This window comes from Battus philenor, unplaced genomic scaffold (genome assembly GCF_028537555.1).
Source record: "Battus philenor isolate CCGP_79_NKW_IND1 unplaced genomic scaffold, ilBatPhil1.0.hap1 SCAF_29, whole genome shotgun sequence".
Lineage (NCBI taxonomy): Eukaryota > Metazoa > Arthropoda > Insecta > Lepidoptera > Papilionidae > Battus > Battus philenor.
The window spans coordinates 4,236,615-4,251,704 of record NW_027181692.1 but is presented as its reverse complement, the minus strand read 5'-3'; the positions used below and the strand labels follow the sequence as shown (position 1 = coordinate 4,251,704).

At 34.1% G+C, this 15,090-nt stretch overlaps 1 protein-coding gene across 1 annotated transcript; it reads left to right on the top strand.

Moving 5' to 3' along the window:
• The first annotated feature begins 842 nt into the window (after nucleotides 1-842).
• On the top strand, nucleotides 843-13,547 carry LOC137926112 (endocuticle structural glycoprotein SgAbd-1-like). Its single transcript, XM_068769640.1, has 9 exons — nucleotides 843-905; nucleotides 4,022-4,090; nucleotides 6,064-6,178; nucleotides 7,536-7,619; nucleotides 8,987-9,141; nucleotides 10,001-10,055; nucleotides 10,946-11,031; nucleotides 12,041-12,118; nucleotides 13,351-13,547. Exons 1-9 carry the CDS (start codon nucleotides 843-845, stop codon nucleotides 13,426-13,428), a joined length of 783 nt encoding a protein of 260 aa, XP_068625741.1. The 3' UTR covers nucleotides 13,429-13,547.
• The last annotated feature ends 1,543 nt before the right edge of the window (nucleotides 13,548-15,090 follow it).

Here is a 15,090-nt window from a genome sequence, read left to right as displayed (position 1 = left end):
GCCACATACAGTATTCTCCAGTTTTAGTAAATAGGCAACCTATCTTATTGTAAATATATGTTTGGTGGCCTAAGACAAGCAGTGGATATACTACGGTTAAAATTCCGATGATGATAATGTTTTATACTGTGTTTAAAAAGGTTAAGTCCAATTAAAGATATTTCTTTTTGCAATATGCGTATGCTTTACCACCTACCGGTCAGTCTTATCCACTATTGCTTTCGGACTAAGCCAAAATGTCGGAAATCAGTGACTTATATTAACTGATATTTACACTCTAAATTATCTAAAATGCGATTAATTATATAAGTGGCTTTTAGGGTCTTTTTATTTAATATTACAAAGTTTTCCTCTAACATAGAGCCTATATTTCTAAATTTAAATTTCTAGACCGAGGGGGGGGGGGGAAATCCTCAAATGGACGCCTGGAAATGGAGGGCCCAGGCAGTGTCAGACTCTTACTGTCTAAAACCCCCCATAGGGTCTGGGTTTAGAAATATATATTTATTAATTGTATATATATTAATCACTTCTATGTGCGTTTTGTTTGATTATTGCATTATGTGGCTTGTGGTAAACGTTTTCTATAAACGTTATACGCGACTCACTAGTACCCCATAGCTTAAATGCTTTCGTGAGAGATAGCTCATCTTGTACATATTCGATTTTACACATGGCGTTCAACGTGTTAATTTTTTTATATTACTTACCAATTCCTAACAAAACGTTTAATGGAAAAAAATTACTAAGTTACCAATATTCTATGTACAAACTTAATTTGTAATAAAAATACTGCTGCTGTTTTATTATACTTTACATTTCAGTATTTCTACTTGAGCTGCATGGTGCTGGCGGCTGTATGCGCCGACCAAAGCGACTACTATGAACCGCAGACCTTTAGACAGGTGAGAATAATAATGTGTTTATATGCATATATTTATCGCTGACAAGTCAATCTTGCAGACCCTGGAAACATAAACGGTGAATTATATAACAATCATTCACGTTACTCTGCTTACATTAAGAAATATAGAAATAATTCTCAAAGAAATTGAAACACGATACAAATAAATACGTCATAAAAATGATTTGAGCGCCTCGTATTGTGGTACGCATCTGTTTTCTTTTTCATCATCTTTTTTTTTTATGGCCCCCGCTATCGGGGGCCTCTCGTACCCCTATCTTTGGTGGGACAGGGACTTTATTGGCAATTTAATTTTTTCACATAACTTTTTATTTTCTCTCTCTTCTTTCATACTTTACTTTCTCTTTCCGTCTATTATCTATCTTTCATGCTACATTTCTGCTTTCTTTCCCTTTTGCTCTGTTCATCTATCATTCTTTCCCTTTTTCTTTTTACATTTTCAATTTACATTTTTGTTTTACATTTTTATTACTTATACCCTATAATTATAGGTACGCGTCTGTTAGTTTTGGCGCGCATTGTTGATATATAAACTAAGATGGCCAAAAATAATAGTCATTTGTTGGAGTTGTTTTCTAGTTTCGGTTACTTTTTTTTAATATGACCTTATCTTAGGGAAAATAAATTAATATCGTCCTGACTGTTGGGTTTCTTCGAGAACACATGCGCAGGTTGTTTCATTTTGATCTTTATTTTCACATTTTTACATAGAGTTATTGTAAATAGATCTTTCATGTTATTTATTTTGAGCAGGAAAACTGAATTCACATTTTAAAAACTAGAAAAATCAATAAATTTGAAATTGATTCTTAGCGGTCGCCTTCATTTCCCGCCAATCATACACTTGTCAAAGTCAGTGTTGTGTTTATTACGACAGGCACATGCACGCAACGGACGTGCCGCTTTCGTTGCTATTCAGTCGAGTTTCGTCATTAAATGGATCAAATGTTAAGCAAGGTTTATTTTGTAACTAAAGGCAAAGATCATTACGATAATTGAGCCGGCTAGGCGGGGCAAAAGGTAATTAACTAAAAATGCTTATCGACTAATATGAGTAAAAAGTAATAATTGTTATTATTAAATATTTTTTGGATCAATGAGCGTTCAGTAACATGACCTAAAACGCAGAACGCGGGAAGCGGGTATGCCCTAAATTCTTAACTGTGGGTTTTAAGAAAGTAACTTTAAATATTTTATGACGAACACAATTTTTTTTCTCATAGACAGTTTTAAAATTTAGCGGATCCGATGGATTCTAAAACTCAACCAAATGTATTAAGATTAGATCTAAATTATATAGTCTATATTGATGAAAATCAATTAAGTTAATGCAAGATTGCATCTTGGTCCAGCTCTTCACGAGGCACGGGGGGTTCTCTGAGTACCTTCATAGGTTTAAGCTCAGGCAGGACCCCTCGTGCTTCTGTGAACCGGGCGTGGACCAGACCGCGATCCACTTGGTAGCAGAATGTCCCGCATTTGGAGGGCTCCGATATGAGACCCAATGCCGGCTAGGCAAAAAGATAGAGAAGGCAACACTTGTCTCCATTATAATGGAAAAGGATTAAAGAGAGTGCGTCCTCAAATTCTTTAGGAAAGTTGCACAATACGCAATAGACAGGGACAAAACATAGGTAGATAATACATTGTAAAGTTATTAAAATAGATTCATTGATATTAAAAAAAATTATTGTAAAATAAATCCGTGATAAAATTGATACACACAAGATAATAATTAAACTAATTAAAACTGTGATACTGTAATAGAAATGGACAACTGAAGTGTTTGGGGATGTACGAAAGGAATGGAATGATTGAGATTGTGAAAGAGAAAGGAAGATGGAATTGTAAAATGATAAAAGGAGGAAAAAAGATATTGTGTACTATGGAAGACGAGAACGAAAATAAAAATTCTAGTGAAAAAAAAAATATTAAGAAATACAAAACTCTGTTTCCAATTAAATAGGGGGTGGAAAGAGAGGTCCCCAATAGCGAGGGCATAAAAAAAAATAAAAAAAATAAAAAAATAATGCTAGATTGCAACACACACCACAAATCGTATTTGTCCCTTTGCACCTGCGGACGGCAGTGGCGCTTTGCAATTCTTGACAATTTGTATTGAATATCAAATATCCAAGTTCTTACAAGCAACAGTCGCTGAGCTTCTTAAAATATTATCTACTTATATTGAGAAGTCAGGCCAAAATTTTAGTTCTTCACTACATCCGAATGCATTCCGAATACAGATAAATTTTAACGAACTCCTGCTTACGTATTGTGGATACTCATTTTTGTCTTTCCGATATAAACTTCCGTTGATTTTCCCGTGGACTCCCAGAGTTCCGCCTGGACCACTTTGGTAATTTAGTGGAATAAATGCATGTTTACATAGCTTACCATTTATTACATTTTAATTTGTTATTTCCCTCTTCTTCGCATCGTTGTCCTCGTTTCTGAGTGTCGTGATCCCCCCGATACGACTTAATCTTCATTTTCATTACGCTCCGTCACCTGTTCTTATCACTACCATTGTGGAGCGCAACATGAAGATTGATGTCTGGTAACGAGTGGAGTAACGCGGCAGGCCATATAGCGAGCAGAAACGATAGTCCCACGGGCCTAAAAGCTATACAGTGGAGACCAATGGACACCCTAGAAGGTGGACAGAGGATCAAAAGGAATACAGACCTGTTTCAATCGGTCTTTTTTCAAATCTATAGAAGGGAGGCTTTCTAACACTGAATGATTATCATGATGATGAGTTGCGAAATAGGTCCTAACGATAGTTGGGACGGTGACCTTTCGGGCGTTTTTCTACTCATAGTCAGTTGTTCGATGACTATTAGAACTTTTGTTATAATAATTTTCATAATCAAAATTATAATCTTTCGCTTTTGCTTAAACCCCTATTGCTTAAGTTATGTTCAGCGAACCCAGTACATTTCATGATATGCTTATAACTGGAACACGTATGTTCGTGAATTACTAAGAAATAGATGTCACGGTTGGAAATAGATAAGCTTTTAAACACCCATTCTCAAGGGAACCTACCACCAATAAGTCGTACTTGCTTTTTCATATGTCGGACTTCTGCAGATGACTTCAGCTACACTTTTCCAACCTGCGTACCTGACCTGGGACTCCGCGATGAGGATACAAAAAACAGTAAGCCTTAAGCAACATCACAGTACATCGACGACTGAATGAGTTACCTATATATACTATATTTCGCCTATTGCTTTAACTAATTAATCCTGTTTTCCGTTTAGTTTTCCGTTTAGTCCGGACTAAGTAATTAAAAACTAATTACAGAATGACTTAAAAGGGCAAATGCATGCGTGGTGAAGAATACTAGATGTACTTAGTAGATTAAACTTATCAATTATATCGCGGTCGTATTTATAGGTAATAAGACTTTAGCTAGAATACTGTTCGGACTAGATCCACTGGTTCAGCAAATATACACGTACTTTTTCCACAACAATTTTTTCCACATTCTAGAAGATGAATAAATAGCCTGCTAACTAATGAACCTGAAATTGTTTCGAAGCGAGGTATATGAGAAACTGAAAGTGTTCCTTTAATTGGACTTTGTTAGCCGTTTTTACATGTCGAAGACATTCTCAGCAATTTCTACTAGTAATGTTATAAAATTCATATAAGTTTAGGTCTATAGCTATAAACTAGGTCTCTCTATGCAAGGTTTGTCCAGGTTAGGGAAGAAAATTGGTCAAAACTTTCTGCACATTGTCGATCTAACATTTACACTTACCCTACTACTCCTCGACGCAATTAAAAAAAATTGCTCTCGGTAAAAACAAATCAAGACCTGTAGCTTAAATAAAAAGTAATTTTGTCGTGAGCTCTGCTTAGATCAGGACGCGTTTGGAAAAGCTTCGAGCTTTTAGTTCTTCTCTTTATTCTTCCTCTTTTCTGCCAATAGATAAGCGCACGACCTGCACCAAAGGTCGTCAAGGCGACCGTACTTATACTGCCAGCTTCTAGCTACTTCTGGCAATCTTAACTATGCTGTGGGTTTACCCAGTGGAGCGCTACCAACACCGCGTCTACCTGCTTTTAGTTGAATGATTCTATTATAGTAGAGCTCTATCTGATTCTAATTTCTATCAAACAGAGGTATTGTGACAATCTTCTCATGACATACATAACGATAAATGATCCTTAATGGATACAATTTTAATAAAATGCAAGAAAATGAACACTACACTTTTTTTCTCCACGCATAAAATTTGTTTGCGTTTCACGATAAATTTCACTGTTTATAAAAGCATATTCTTTGCATTCTTTAAGATTTTAAACATAATATTGTCATTTATGTTGTATGTAGATCTCATATTTAACGAATTCAATAGTTTAAAGTCAGAAAACAGTGTATAAAGTAAACGTTTTGGTCCAATATTAGCATTTCTTAAATTCATTGCTCTGCACCAATCAATTATGTTGAACACCACGTTGTAAATACATAGGACAGAACACTGCGTAATACTGTATTATAAATGAATTGTTTATATTTGATACACAAAACACTAGCGGGTACTAATTATAACAATAGTTATATAATTATATTATAAATATCACAAGCTAAAATATATATGTTTTGTTTTCATTCTTCCTTAACATTTTTTTTTAAATTTAGAAACTGACAGTAATGTCTTAATTATAGAAGAGCGAAGTCTTTAAAGTTGTAGTCCTGAGCAGTGGTATCCTATTGGCAGAGGACTGAGACATGCGATCGTAGGTCGTGGGTTCAATTCCCAGATTTCAGCCTTATACAATTCATAGCATTAATTATATAAAATTGCCATTGCTCAAGAACAAGTTTCTGCGTATCATAATTCCACAATGCGATCGTCAACACGGCCTCTACCAAGCGTGGTTACCTTTGGGGGTGACCTATGCCTTGCAGTGTGTGTCCATGGGTTGAAACGGCGACGACAGGGTCTCTTAACAGTCACCTACGAAATAAGATAGAAGAAAAAAATGATTTTATTATCATAATGATTGAATGCAGTTGTGTATAAATTAATAAAAATTAATTAGCAACCTTGAGTTGTATACCAAGTAATGACTACTATGTTATTAACACTACATTATTAATTTGATATATAAATACACAGGAGAATTCTTACGCCAAAGGGCTGTTCACTCCTGCCGCCCCGAAGGACGTCACCCCGCAGGGCTCCAACGCGCAGACTTGGAAACCGGGTCCGGCGCCTCCCCAGGATTGGAGAGGTACAGTTTAGTTTAATTTATTTAAACGATACATCCAGTTTAAATACACAAAATTCAACTACAAATATGAATTATAAATTTACCCTAATTAATTTTATGTATTTTGTCGATGACTTAGTTAATTTAGAAGAAAATAAGAATTATAATACACAGAATGATTAGTTATATGTGTGTAGTGTTAAAGGTATATAAGGGTGATTATGTAATTCATTTGTCAGCAAGAAGCTTTGAAGATTTATATCTTATTCCAATCTGAACTATATAAAGTGAGCAATCTGAAATTAGTTATATTTTTTTATTTTGCTAATGGGATGTGACAAGCCAATAACTTCTGGCGATACAAAGTTTGTATGGACAGACAGTAAATAATTAATTTTACAATGTTGTTGTACGAATTTTTATAGTTTCTTTTTAATGCGTATATTGCGTATGTAATTATTTTTGAAACCATTGATTTTTGGACGGAAAGCATCATTAATTATCTGGCAGCCATTCAGCTATATATTCACGCTTTTAAAGCTTTTACACCTATAACTGATCACAATGTGTAAAAGGTGCAATATTTTGTCATAAATTATATCATCAAATTATGTAAATGAAATTTAATATGATTTATAATTGAGGAAGCTCGGAAATGTATTTATGACTTTAATTATTTATTGATAAATGTTACAAGAATAGGTCAACGTTTTCAAAAATGATTCTTTGATTTTTATTTCATTTGGCTGTCGACGAGGTTATTCGCTTTAAATGACAGTACATAGTTTTATTCTCTTTTAATTGTGATATTGAGAGCAAAAACTATGATATTCAATTTTGATTTGTCTATTGAGACGTCCTCAGAACGCAGACGATCTAGTTAAAAGAAATTACTGAATGAGTACCGCTTCCATCTGATCCTGGTGGAAATTTTTGGAGGAGATTTATGTACAGTAGACGTGCTAATGTTGAAATAATTCAAACACGGCAAAGACAAGGTAGAGAATGTAGTTATAACAAATACTGTTTAATAAATATTTTTACAAAAACATATCTTTACGTTTCATTTTTTGGCTTTTTTGAATGAGAAGGCTACCGAATCCTAGTCAAGGTTGACAATAATGATATTCATATTATACTACAGTGTACAATTTTGTAATTTATTCTCTTCATTAAATCCAGAGTAGACACAATAAATAGTATCAGGAATATCAGGTGGACCATATGACATTCAAAATCGCTAAAAGTTACGGAAAGGCACAGGGAATAGGTCGCTTCTTACCCGTCCTAATCTATAGCGTAGTCCTATGTGCTATGGACATCTTACGACTGTATTACAATGACGATGACCTTTTTTTAATGATGTAAATAATTTCAGCTCCGGAACCTTGGCAGCTCCCGTATGGCACGAACAAGGAGAAACATGCTTCGATACTGCACCACAAGCAAGCGCTGACGTCACGTGAGATATTTATCTATTTCTTCTAGGGTTTCATGTTCATTGAGAGTTTTATGGGAGTTTGTCAGTATCGACGTAAGTCATAACCTTTGCTGAAGAATTCCCGTACGTATGAAAAGGCTTTAGTTAGTGATATTACTAGCTGTGCTTTTATACTTCTTGGGGACGTTGCCGCACTTTAGGAAACACAAGTGCTTTTCATGCGGGAGGCATTGGATAAAAAGGAATATGGGACGAGTTTAAAATTACTTCTGTCATAATTTTTTTTTAAAAACATATGTTTCAGGCCTGCAATATGTTTATCTTATTATTAAGATCTGATGAGCGGTAGGTAGTTTACATAAGTTTGGGCACGTCTGTCTTAAATAAACAAGTATAAACGTTTCTTGCATTTTAAATCATATGTCATAGTTGGGTGGTGTTTCTAATTTTTTTAGTAAAATACCAAAGTAATTGAATAACAAGTTTTACAACAAAGTCTTTTCGTTTTTTAAATTAAAGTTAAAGATAGAACGAAGGTGAATATTATTCAACTTTTTATTGTATCAGAAAGAATATGGTTTAGTAATTAATGTGTATACAACAATGCATAAAGACACATCGATAATGTATAAAGTATGGTTTTAATCAAAAATATTAATCACATTTTAACTGGCTAAAGAGATCGTATTTATTTAATTACGTCAAGCACTTAAGTTTTGTTTGCGATCGATTTTTTTTTAACTCTGTATGAACTATAACATAGCCTATAAAATTATTTAGTGATACTCAATTGTATGATCCGATAGATCAATACAGATGGAAACTAATTTGCAAGAAGTAAGTTGTTTCGATTTATGTACGACATATGACACCGTTCAGTTGAAACGACATGTCATTCGTTTATATTTTTGGATAATCATTATTCTTTTGTTTTATTTATTGATAAATAAAATAAATTATTGCGTTAAAGACTACAAACGAGACAAAAATGAATGGGATTAGTATCATGTTGATTTCCACGTGAGAAATTGAAAATTATTACCTAAACGAACTGACATTTAAAATAGTAACTACCGAGTTTTTTGTCAGGTTTTTTTCTACAGAATCAACTTTCCAAACCTAACATTAGTAAAAATATACAGAAAAAAAAATGCGTAAATATAAATGTAACTGTATGTTACATAAATGACTATATTTTTCGAAGGTGCTTAAACCTTTTGTTTTGACCTCTCCAGTTTACGTTTGTCTTTAAAAAAAATAAGAAGAATAAACCTGCATGCGGGCGCAAGACCGGTCATTATAGCGATATTTTGGGGAGGTCTGTGCCTTTCAGTGTGCTTCTATCGACTGATTTGATGAATATTGTATAAAAGTGTAATTGTTCACAGAGGGTAGTTTTCGATTCGAGTACGCATCAGACAACGGGCTGGCGGCGGGCGAGGTGATAGAACCGGACGGCTCCAGGGTAGGAGCCTACCAGTACAAAGACCCAAGCGGACGGCTGGTCAAGCTGAAATATCGGGCCGGAAAGGAAGGGTTCCAGGTCTGCAGCACTAACAACAACAAAAATCAACTGTTTTAGACCGCTAATGCATTATTGACTATCAATTAACAAAGATGAATTCATAGGTTATAGTTGGTGTTTAAAGAACTTTACTTTAAACAAGTTCAGAAATTCGTGAAACCAGATGAGCCATCAAAGAAACTAATTATTTTAATTCTCTTTCATATTTTTCTGGGCTTTTATATTTTTCTTGCTAATCCGTTTTGTTAATATAAATAAATACAAATCTTATTATATTAAATCGACTAAATGCCAAAAGAGAAAAACTCGTGTTATTACTATGAAGTAACGAAATCAATGATTTCATTTACAATTTTACAAACATTAATTTCGCCAGAGAACCAGAGAACACGTATTTTGATTCGGTTACTGTTTAAAGAAAAGGTACAGCGGAAGTACAATGTTTGCTCTATTTCTCTTGTTAACTAAGTTCATCCAGTGGATGTCTAAAATAAATCGCTTTTGCGATTAGACTGTTCATTATACTTCATTTTTTTCTATAGTAAATAAATAAATAAAAATTGTTGATTCAAAAAACCAACTGATAAGGAAATTAAATGGCAAACTACCCTGCACTCTCCTTTCACATCCGATGAAATCATGATATTACTAAATGTATTTATTTATATACATATGTACGTACACGTGTGTTTAAATGAATGTAACTTTGCGATCGCTGATGGACAAAGGTGGGCTAAACCGCTCCATAGTAAAGTTTTTGTGCAAAAGACTTGCAAAAATATTATCATTGTTTAGTCTTTATATTAATTATAGAATACATTCGGAAATAGAAAAAAACTTTGATTATTTATTTCAATGAAATCAATTATGTTTTCAGATCCTAGAAGGGAGTCACCTGCCTCGAAGCCCTATGCCTGAACAGCCCCGCACAGGTTTTTTCACATAACATTTATTACAAAAAATGCTTCTTAGTTGTATTTTATAAGGTTGTAGATTCGGAAACGCAAACGACACTCAACACGCGTTGAATGTAGACAGTCATTTGACTTCGCGTTTATGACATATAAAAATGGCGTCTGTTTCGCTTGTTAATTAAAAATATCTTAAATTGCTCGACTTCAAAAAAACTGGACAATGAGAGGATGTTTGTAACCCTCTTAGCTTTAAATTAAAGGATGCCATGGTCGTGTAGTTCAATCTGATTCTAGCTTCTATTAAAATGGACTTATCTGCCATTCTTCTCACGATGCACCCAAGTGGTCATAAGAAGAATTAGTCTTTGTAAATGATGTTAGGGTCATTTACAAAGACTAATTCTTCTAATTATCTAATTATATAAATGAATGTGTAATTTGTAATTAATTTGTAAATTGTATGAAAGAACAGCGTTTTCAAAATTACGTTATAAGTATTTTTCATTAAATTCTATTACGTTTATAATCAAAGACATGTTCAAATTCAAATTATCTCTATTTGAGTAGGCATTTACACAATGCAGTAAGTAATCACTGGCTTGAATGCAAATTGCTGAGAAGAGTCGGAGAGAAACTCAACTGTTGCTTTAAATGAAATTTAACATTATTTCATGTATACATTATAGTAATCAACAAACCAAGGTTCACATATTTCGATTGATTAAAAACTTTTAAATGTCATAATAATAAATTTTCAATTTTATATTTAAAACTATTGAAAAAATTGATAAATTTGCTAAAGTCGATGTATAGGGTTTATATTATTTTAAAAATATCCTATTCTTAAAAAGGCTGCAAAGGCAGTAGAGTGAGTTCAGAGAGTATGAGATTCTTTGTTATTGCTGCAGATAACTACTATCAGAGCGAGTACGATCAGCAGCAGTACAACACGCAGAAACCTGAACCGCAGGAGTGGCCGCAAGATCAGAACCAGGTGAGTCATATATCGTTTCTATTGATGCTAAAACTGCTTCAAAAGTAAAAGCTTCCAGGATAGCAACTCAATCGTTCGCCAGACTGAAGGGTTTACGAACTTTCTTTTCTCTTTATTTTATTAATATATCATATTTTATTTATCAAAACTTTTTTCGTTTTTGTAATTCATCTTTGTACATCATTTTCTGTATTGATATACGATAAAAAGAACAGTGGAACTAGATATAGAGCAGAGTTCACTAAACTTTTGGGCCGCGGGCCGGGGGGGGCTCCGCGGGTTATGTCCCCGCGGTGGGCCCGCTGGACGCCGCTTGGGGGGCTCGGGCGCACCCACGGTAATTGGCGGGGTGCCCGGATGACTGGCATAGGACGCAAGCCGGTGGTTCGGTTGCGTCGCTTTGACGTGTGCAGTCCTGGGTGCCATGGTCACCTAGGCACCTGACACACCACACAGCGGCTTTAAAGTTTGCCGCAAAGTCTAGTATTTCACGAGTGTTAAACTCGTGAAAGGAAAGCACCGAGGAACGCGAGATTGGCCATAACGGACGCCGGCGATCGGTTGCCGAGAGCATGTTGGCCCCTGTGCATAACGATGACCGCACCTCCGCTAGCACTTATAATGAGCGCGGAGACTCTCAACAGCGCGATGCAAACTTTTGTTGCGTCTACTGTGGCGCCATCTGTCATTTATCCGTTTCATTGCCGCCGCCGCCGCGATGCGATCGACGGACACGTGGGTAAGAGCTCCTTGCTAGGCAACGCGTGTTTGAGTGGCGCGCGATATGCGCGCCACATCTCTTTCTTTATTTATTATGGATCGACGTTTTTGGTTAAAAAAACCTGTTTACATTAATAGATCTAAAGATCATTTATCTCGGCGTAAATAAAATGATCAGGTTTAGAAATAACATTAGATAAATTCAGCCATTATTTTATGTTTTATTTTTGGAATGAGAACTGTGGTGGAGTTTGAAATAATGTTTCCTTATAAAAAATAAAATGTTTAGGGTTCCGGAGGTCAAACGGGAGCTGGCGGCCAATATTTCGTCCAAAATTGGAAGTCCGGCGGTAACCAGGATGGGCAGGTAATTGTTTCTTCCATTTGGCTTTTTGTAGACGTTTTAGTTTACGTGAGAGTAAGATAGTAGCGTTAATTTTTTTCCATTACCAACCGCTTTTCATTTGATTGTTATGTACTTAACCTGGACCTCTTTACAGTAACTATGATGATATATTAATGATTCTGTTAGTTTGCAAAACAAAAAATTTTCATCTTTTTATCGAAAGATAATATGAAGAAGTTCTGTAGCAAGCTTTTTAAAAACTTAAGAGTTATGAAAAAAAAACTGTATGAAAACCATTTGACATTTCGAATTCAAACATTATAAGTCATAAAGAATTATACCAGCAAATATCCATCATGGCTACGTAAACACATGTCAATTCTTTTAACAAAACACTTTTCATTTCATTGTTTTAATTTATTTATTTTTATTAAAGTACGGGAACGGCGGTAGCCCTGCGATAGCCGGATGTGATTTACTATCATAGTTCTGGAGTTCGATTCAATTCGATACTATGTTATGTAATTGACACTCCGTGCATTAATTATATTAAGTTAAAGCAGAAAGATTGTCATCTCTCATAAAAAAGTTTTAAGAGGATAGGCAGCAGCGTTCTTTGTGTCATAATACCGCATTAAATTTGCCAACCCGCTTGCCAAGCGTACGATTATAGTATATATCCCCATAGATGTCTTTGGGCGTGCCTATGCCTTGCACTGCATGGCGTATATGGGCTGAAACGAAGGTGGTACGTAAGAACGCCAGCAATAGTTACAATTCATAAACAGTATTATAATTGCTGCCAAATATTGTTATAAATGTACCTTAGTGCTTTAAGACGAAAATTTAAGACTAAAGTATGTTACTAGCGATTACTCACGGCGCTTAATTTATATTTCGAAGGTTTTCATCAAAATAAAAAAAGAAAATTTTACAGATTTTTTTAATACTTATAAATTTCGTAAAATATATTGACTATGGCAACATTGGACATTTGACTGTTTGTTATGAACTTCGCGCGTTTGACAGTTGACAGACTGCATCGGTCAATATTTATATATTTGTATTTCAAAAAATAAAGTGATTACTCTGAAATATGTTATGTTACGTTCATTGATTTTTTCGGTTGGAACCCCACCGATAGGTTTTGGCGGTATAAAGACTATCCAGACACTTAGTTTGTCACAAATACATTAATTGCATTGTCCATATCTAATGGTTAACAAAATTTTTGTAGTAAAACTTTATTTCAGTACCATGATAACGAGGTCATGGAACCGAACCGGCCACACTCCTTCGGCGAGGGCTATGCATTTGCCTTCAAGGGATAAACAAGATGGTGTTTCAACTGTAACTCTTGTTTATAAAAATAAAATGCTATGCCACTGTTAATATATTGCTTTATTACAAATTGTGGGAGACATGATACCTTATACCTAAAGTTAAAAAAAAAAAAATTGTTATGTCAGAAACTAAAAAAAATTTATGACTGACAGTGAGAAGATCATATCAAACAAAAAATGTATTGTTCGAGCCATGTCTGAACTTAACTAATGCAGTCAAGCAGTTGTCAGTTTTAATTTTAAAATAAGATTTGAATTTTTGTCACCCACACATTGTTTTAGAGCATAAGGTTAAAGATTTGTAAATAAATTTTTATACCCAAAATAGTTGTTTTTTATTTCATTAAAATAGCAAATTCCCACTGCCCTCTTTGATTGGCAAATCACATCATCATATCATCCTTTATGTGTCTACTCCTTGACATAAGCCTGCACCAGAGATTACTTCTAGGTCGAAGTGGTCTGCATCCAGGGTTTTCCAATGATTTTAATGAGACAAACCATCAAAGAAATCAATCAAATTCCACAGTCACCCTCCAATACGAGGCTCACATAAAAAATTTAGGAACTCATGAGCATTATTGTTTAAATATTTTGAGGAAATTGAAACTGGCTAAACTAATTTGTTAATTGACAAGTATTTCACATGATGCCAGCATGTGTCTATTGTTCCAATTTCATGGACAGATTAAACTTCACTTATTTTCATAACAACCAGTTTAAAGCTTTTACTGGGATTTTACAAGATAAATTTGTCATTTTCTTGTTTAGGAATCAAAAGATTTACTTGTCCTTAGGTAACATATACAGGAAAATAGGGAAAATAAAATTAACTATTTCGTCCATATACCCACATTTTATTAAACCATAAACATATACATTATTGTATGCACTCAACAGACTATAAAAATACATAAAATGTTGACATAACAATACACTAAATAATATTTATATTACAAATTATTAATAATTAAATTAAACACTGATAATAAAATTTGATTGTTAACTATAATAAATAGTTTGTATTTTGAAAAATTTTAAGCAGATGTACGTCACGGCAATAGTAAATGACAATTTGATAATATTAGAGGTATTTCTAACTTTTGAGGCGACAATACTCGTTTCAAGCTTCTAATCTTTCCATAACGAAATTAATATTTTATATATATGACACCTCCGCAGCTATACACGAAAAAAGCGTCAAAATATCACTAAATCTATCACATTAATGTTATTGTAACACGTTAATAGCAACATCAAAATTCCACTACCTAATAAAATATATGATATAAAGTAGATAGATGTATATTTTACAAAGTTCTCAATTATTACTACCATACACTTTCACCTTGAGGCTCATTTCTACACTTAGGATTATTTTATAACATTATTCTGAATATCTGAATGATAATGAAACATAACCTATAAACGATGCACCTCTAGCTGTCAATTTAAAAGACGTTCTGTTTTACACGTTATTTTTCTGTAATTACTTCGATAGGCAATTTTTGAATCGAAGCTACAGTACCAATGAAACGTATTTATAAAATATAAAAACTTTCAAATCATTCAGACAATCAAAATAGTAACACTAAGTAATAATAAAGTGTAAAGGACCCATTCCAGCTATTGTTTAGTATATCGTTTGTA

Excerpts from the sequence above, each read along its gene's own strand:
- LOC137926112 (XM_068769640.1), top strand. The coding sequence starts at position 843 with ATGGTGCTGGCGGCTGTATGCGCCGACCAAAGCGACTACTATGAACCG. Across the intron at positions 6,179-7,535 it reads GCCTCCCCAGGATTGGAGAG|CTCCGGAACCTTGGCAGCTC; the intron begins GTACAGTTTAGT and ends AAATAATTTCAG. Across the intron at positions 12,119-13,350 it reads GCGGTAACCAGGATGGGCAG|TACCATGATAACGAGGTCAT; the intron begins GTAATTGTTTCT and ends ACTTTATTTCAG.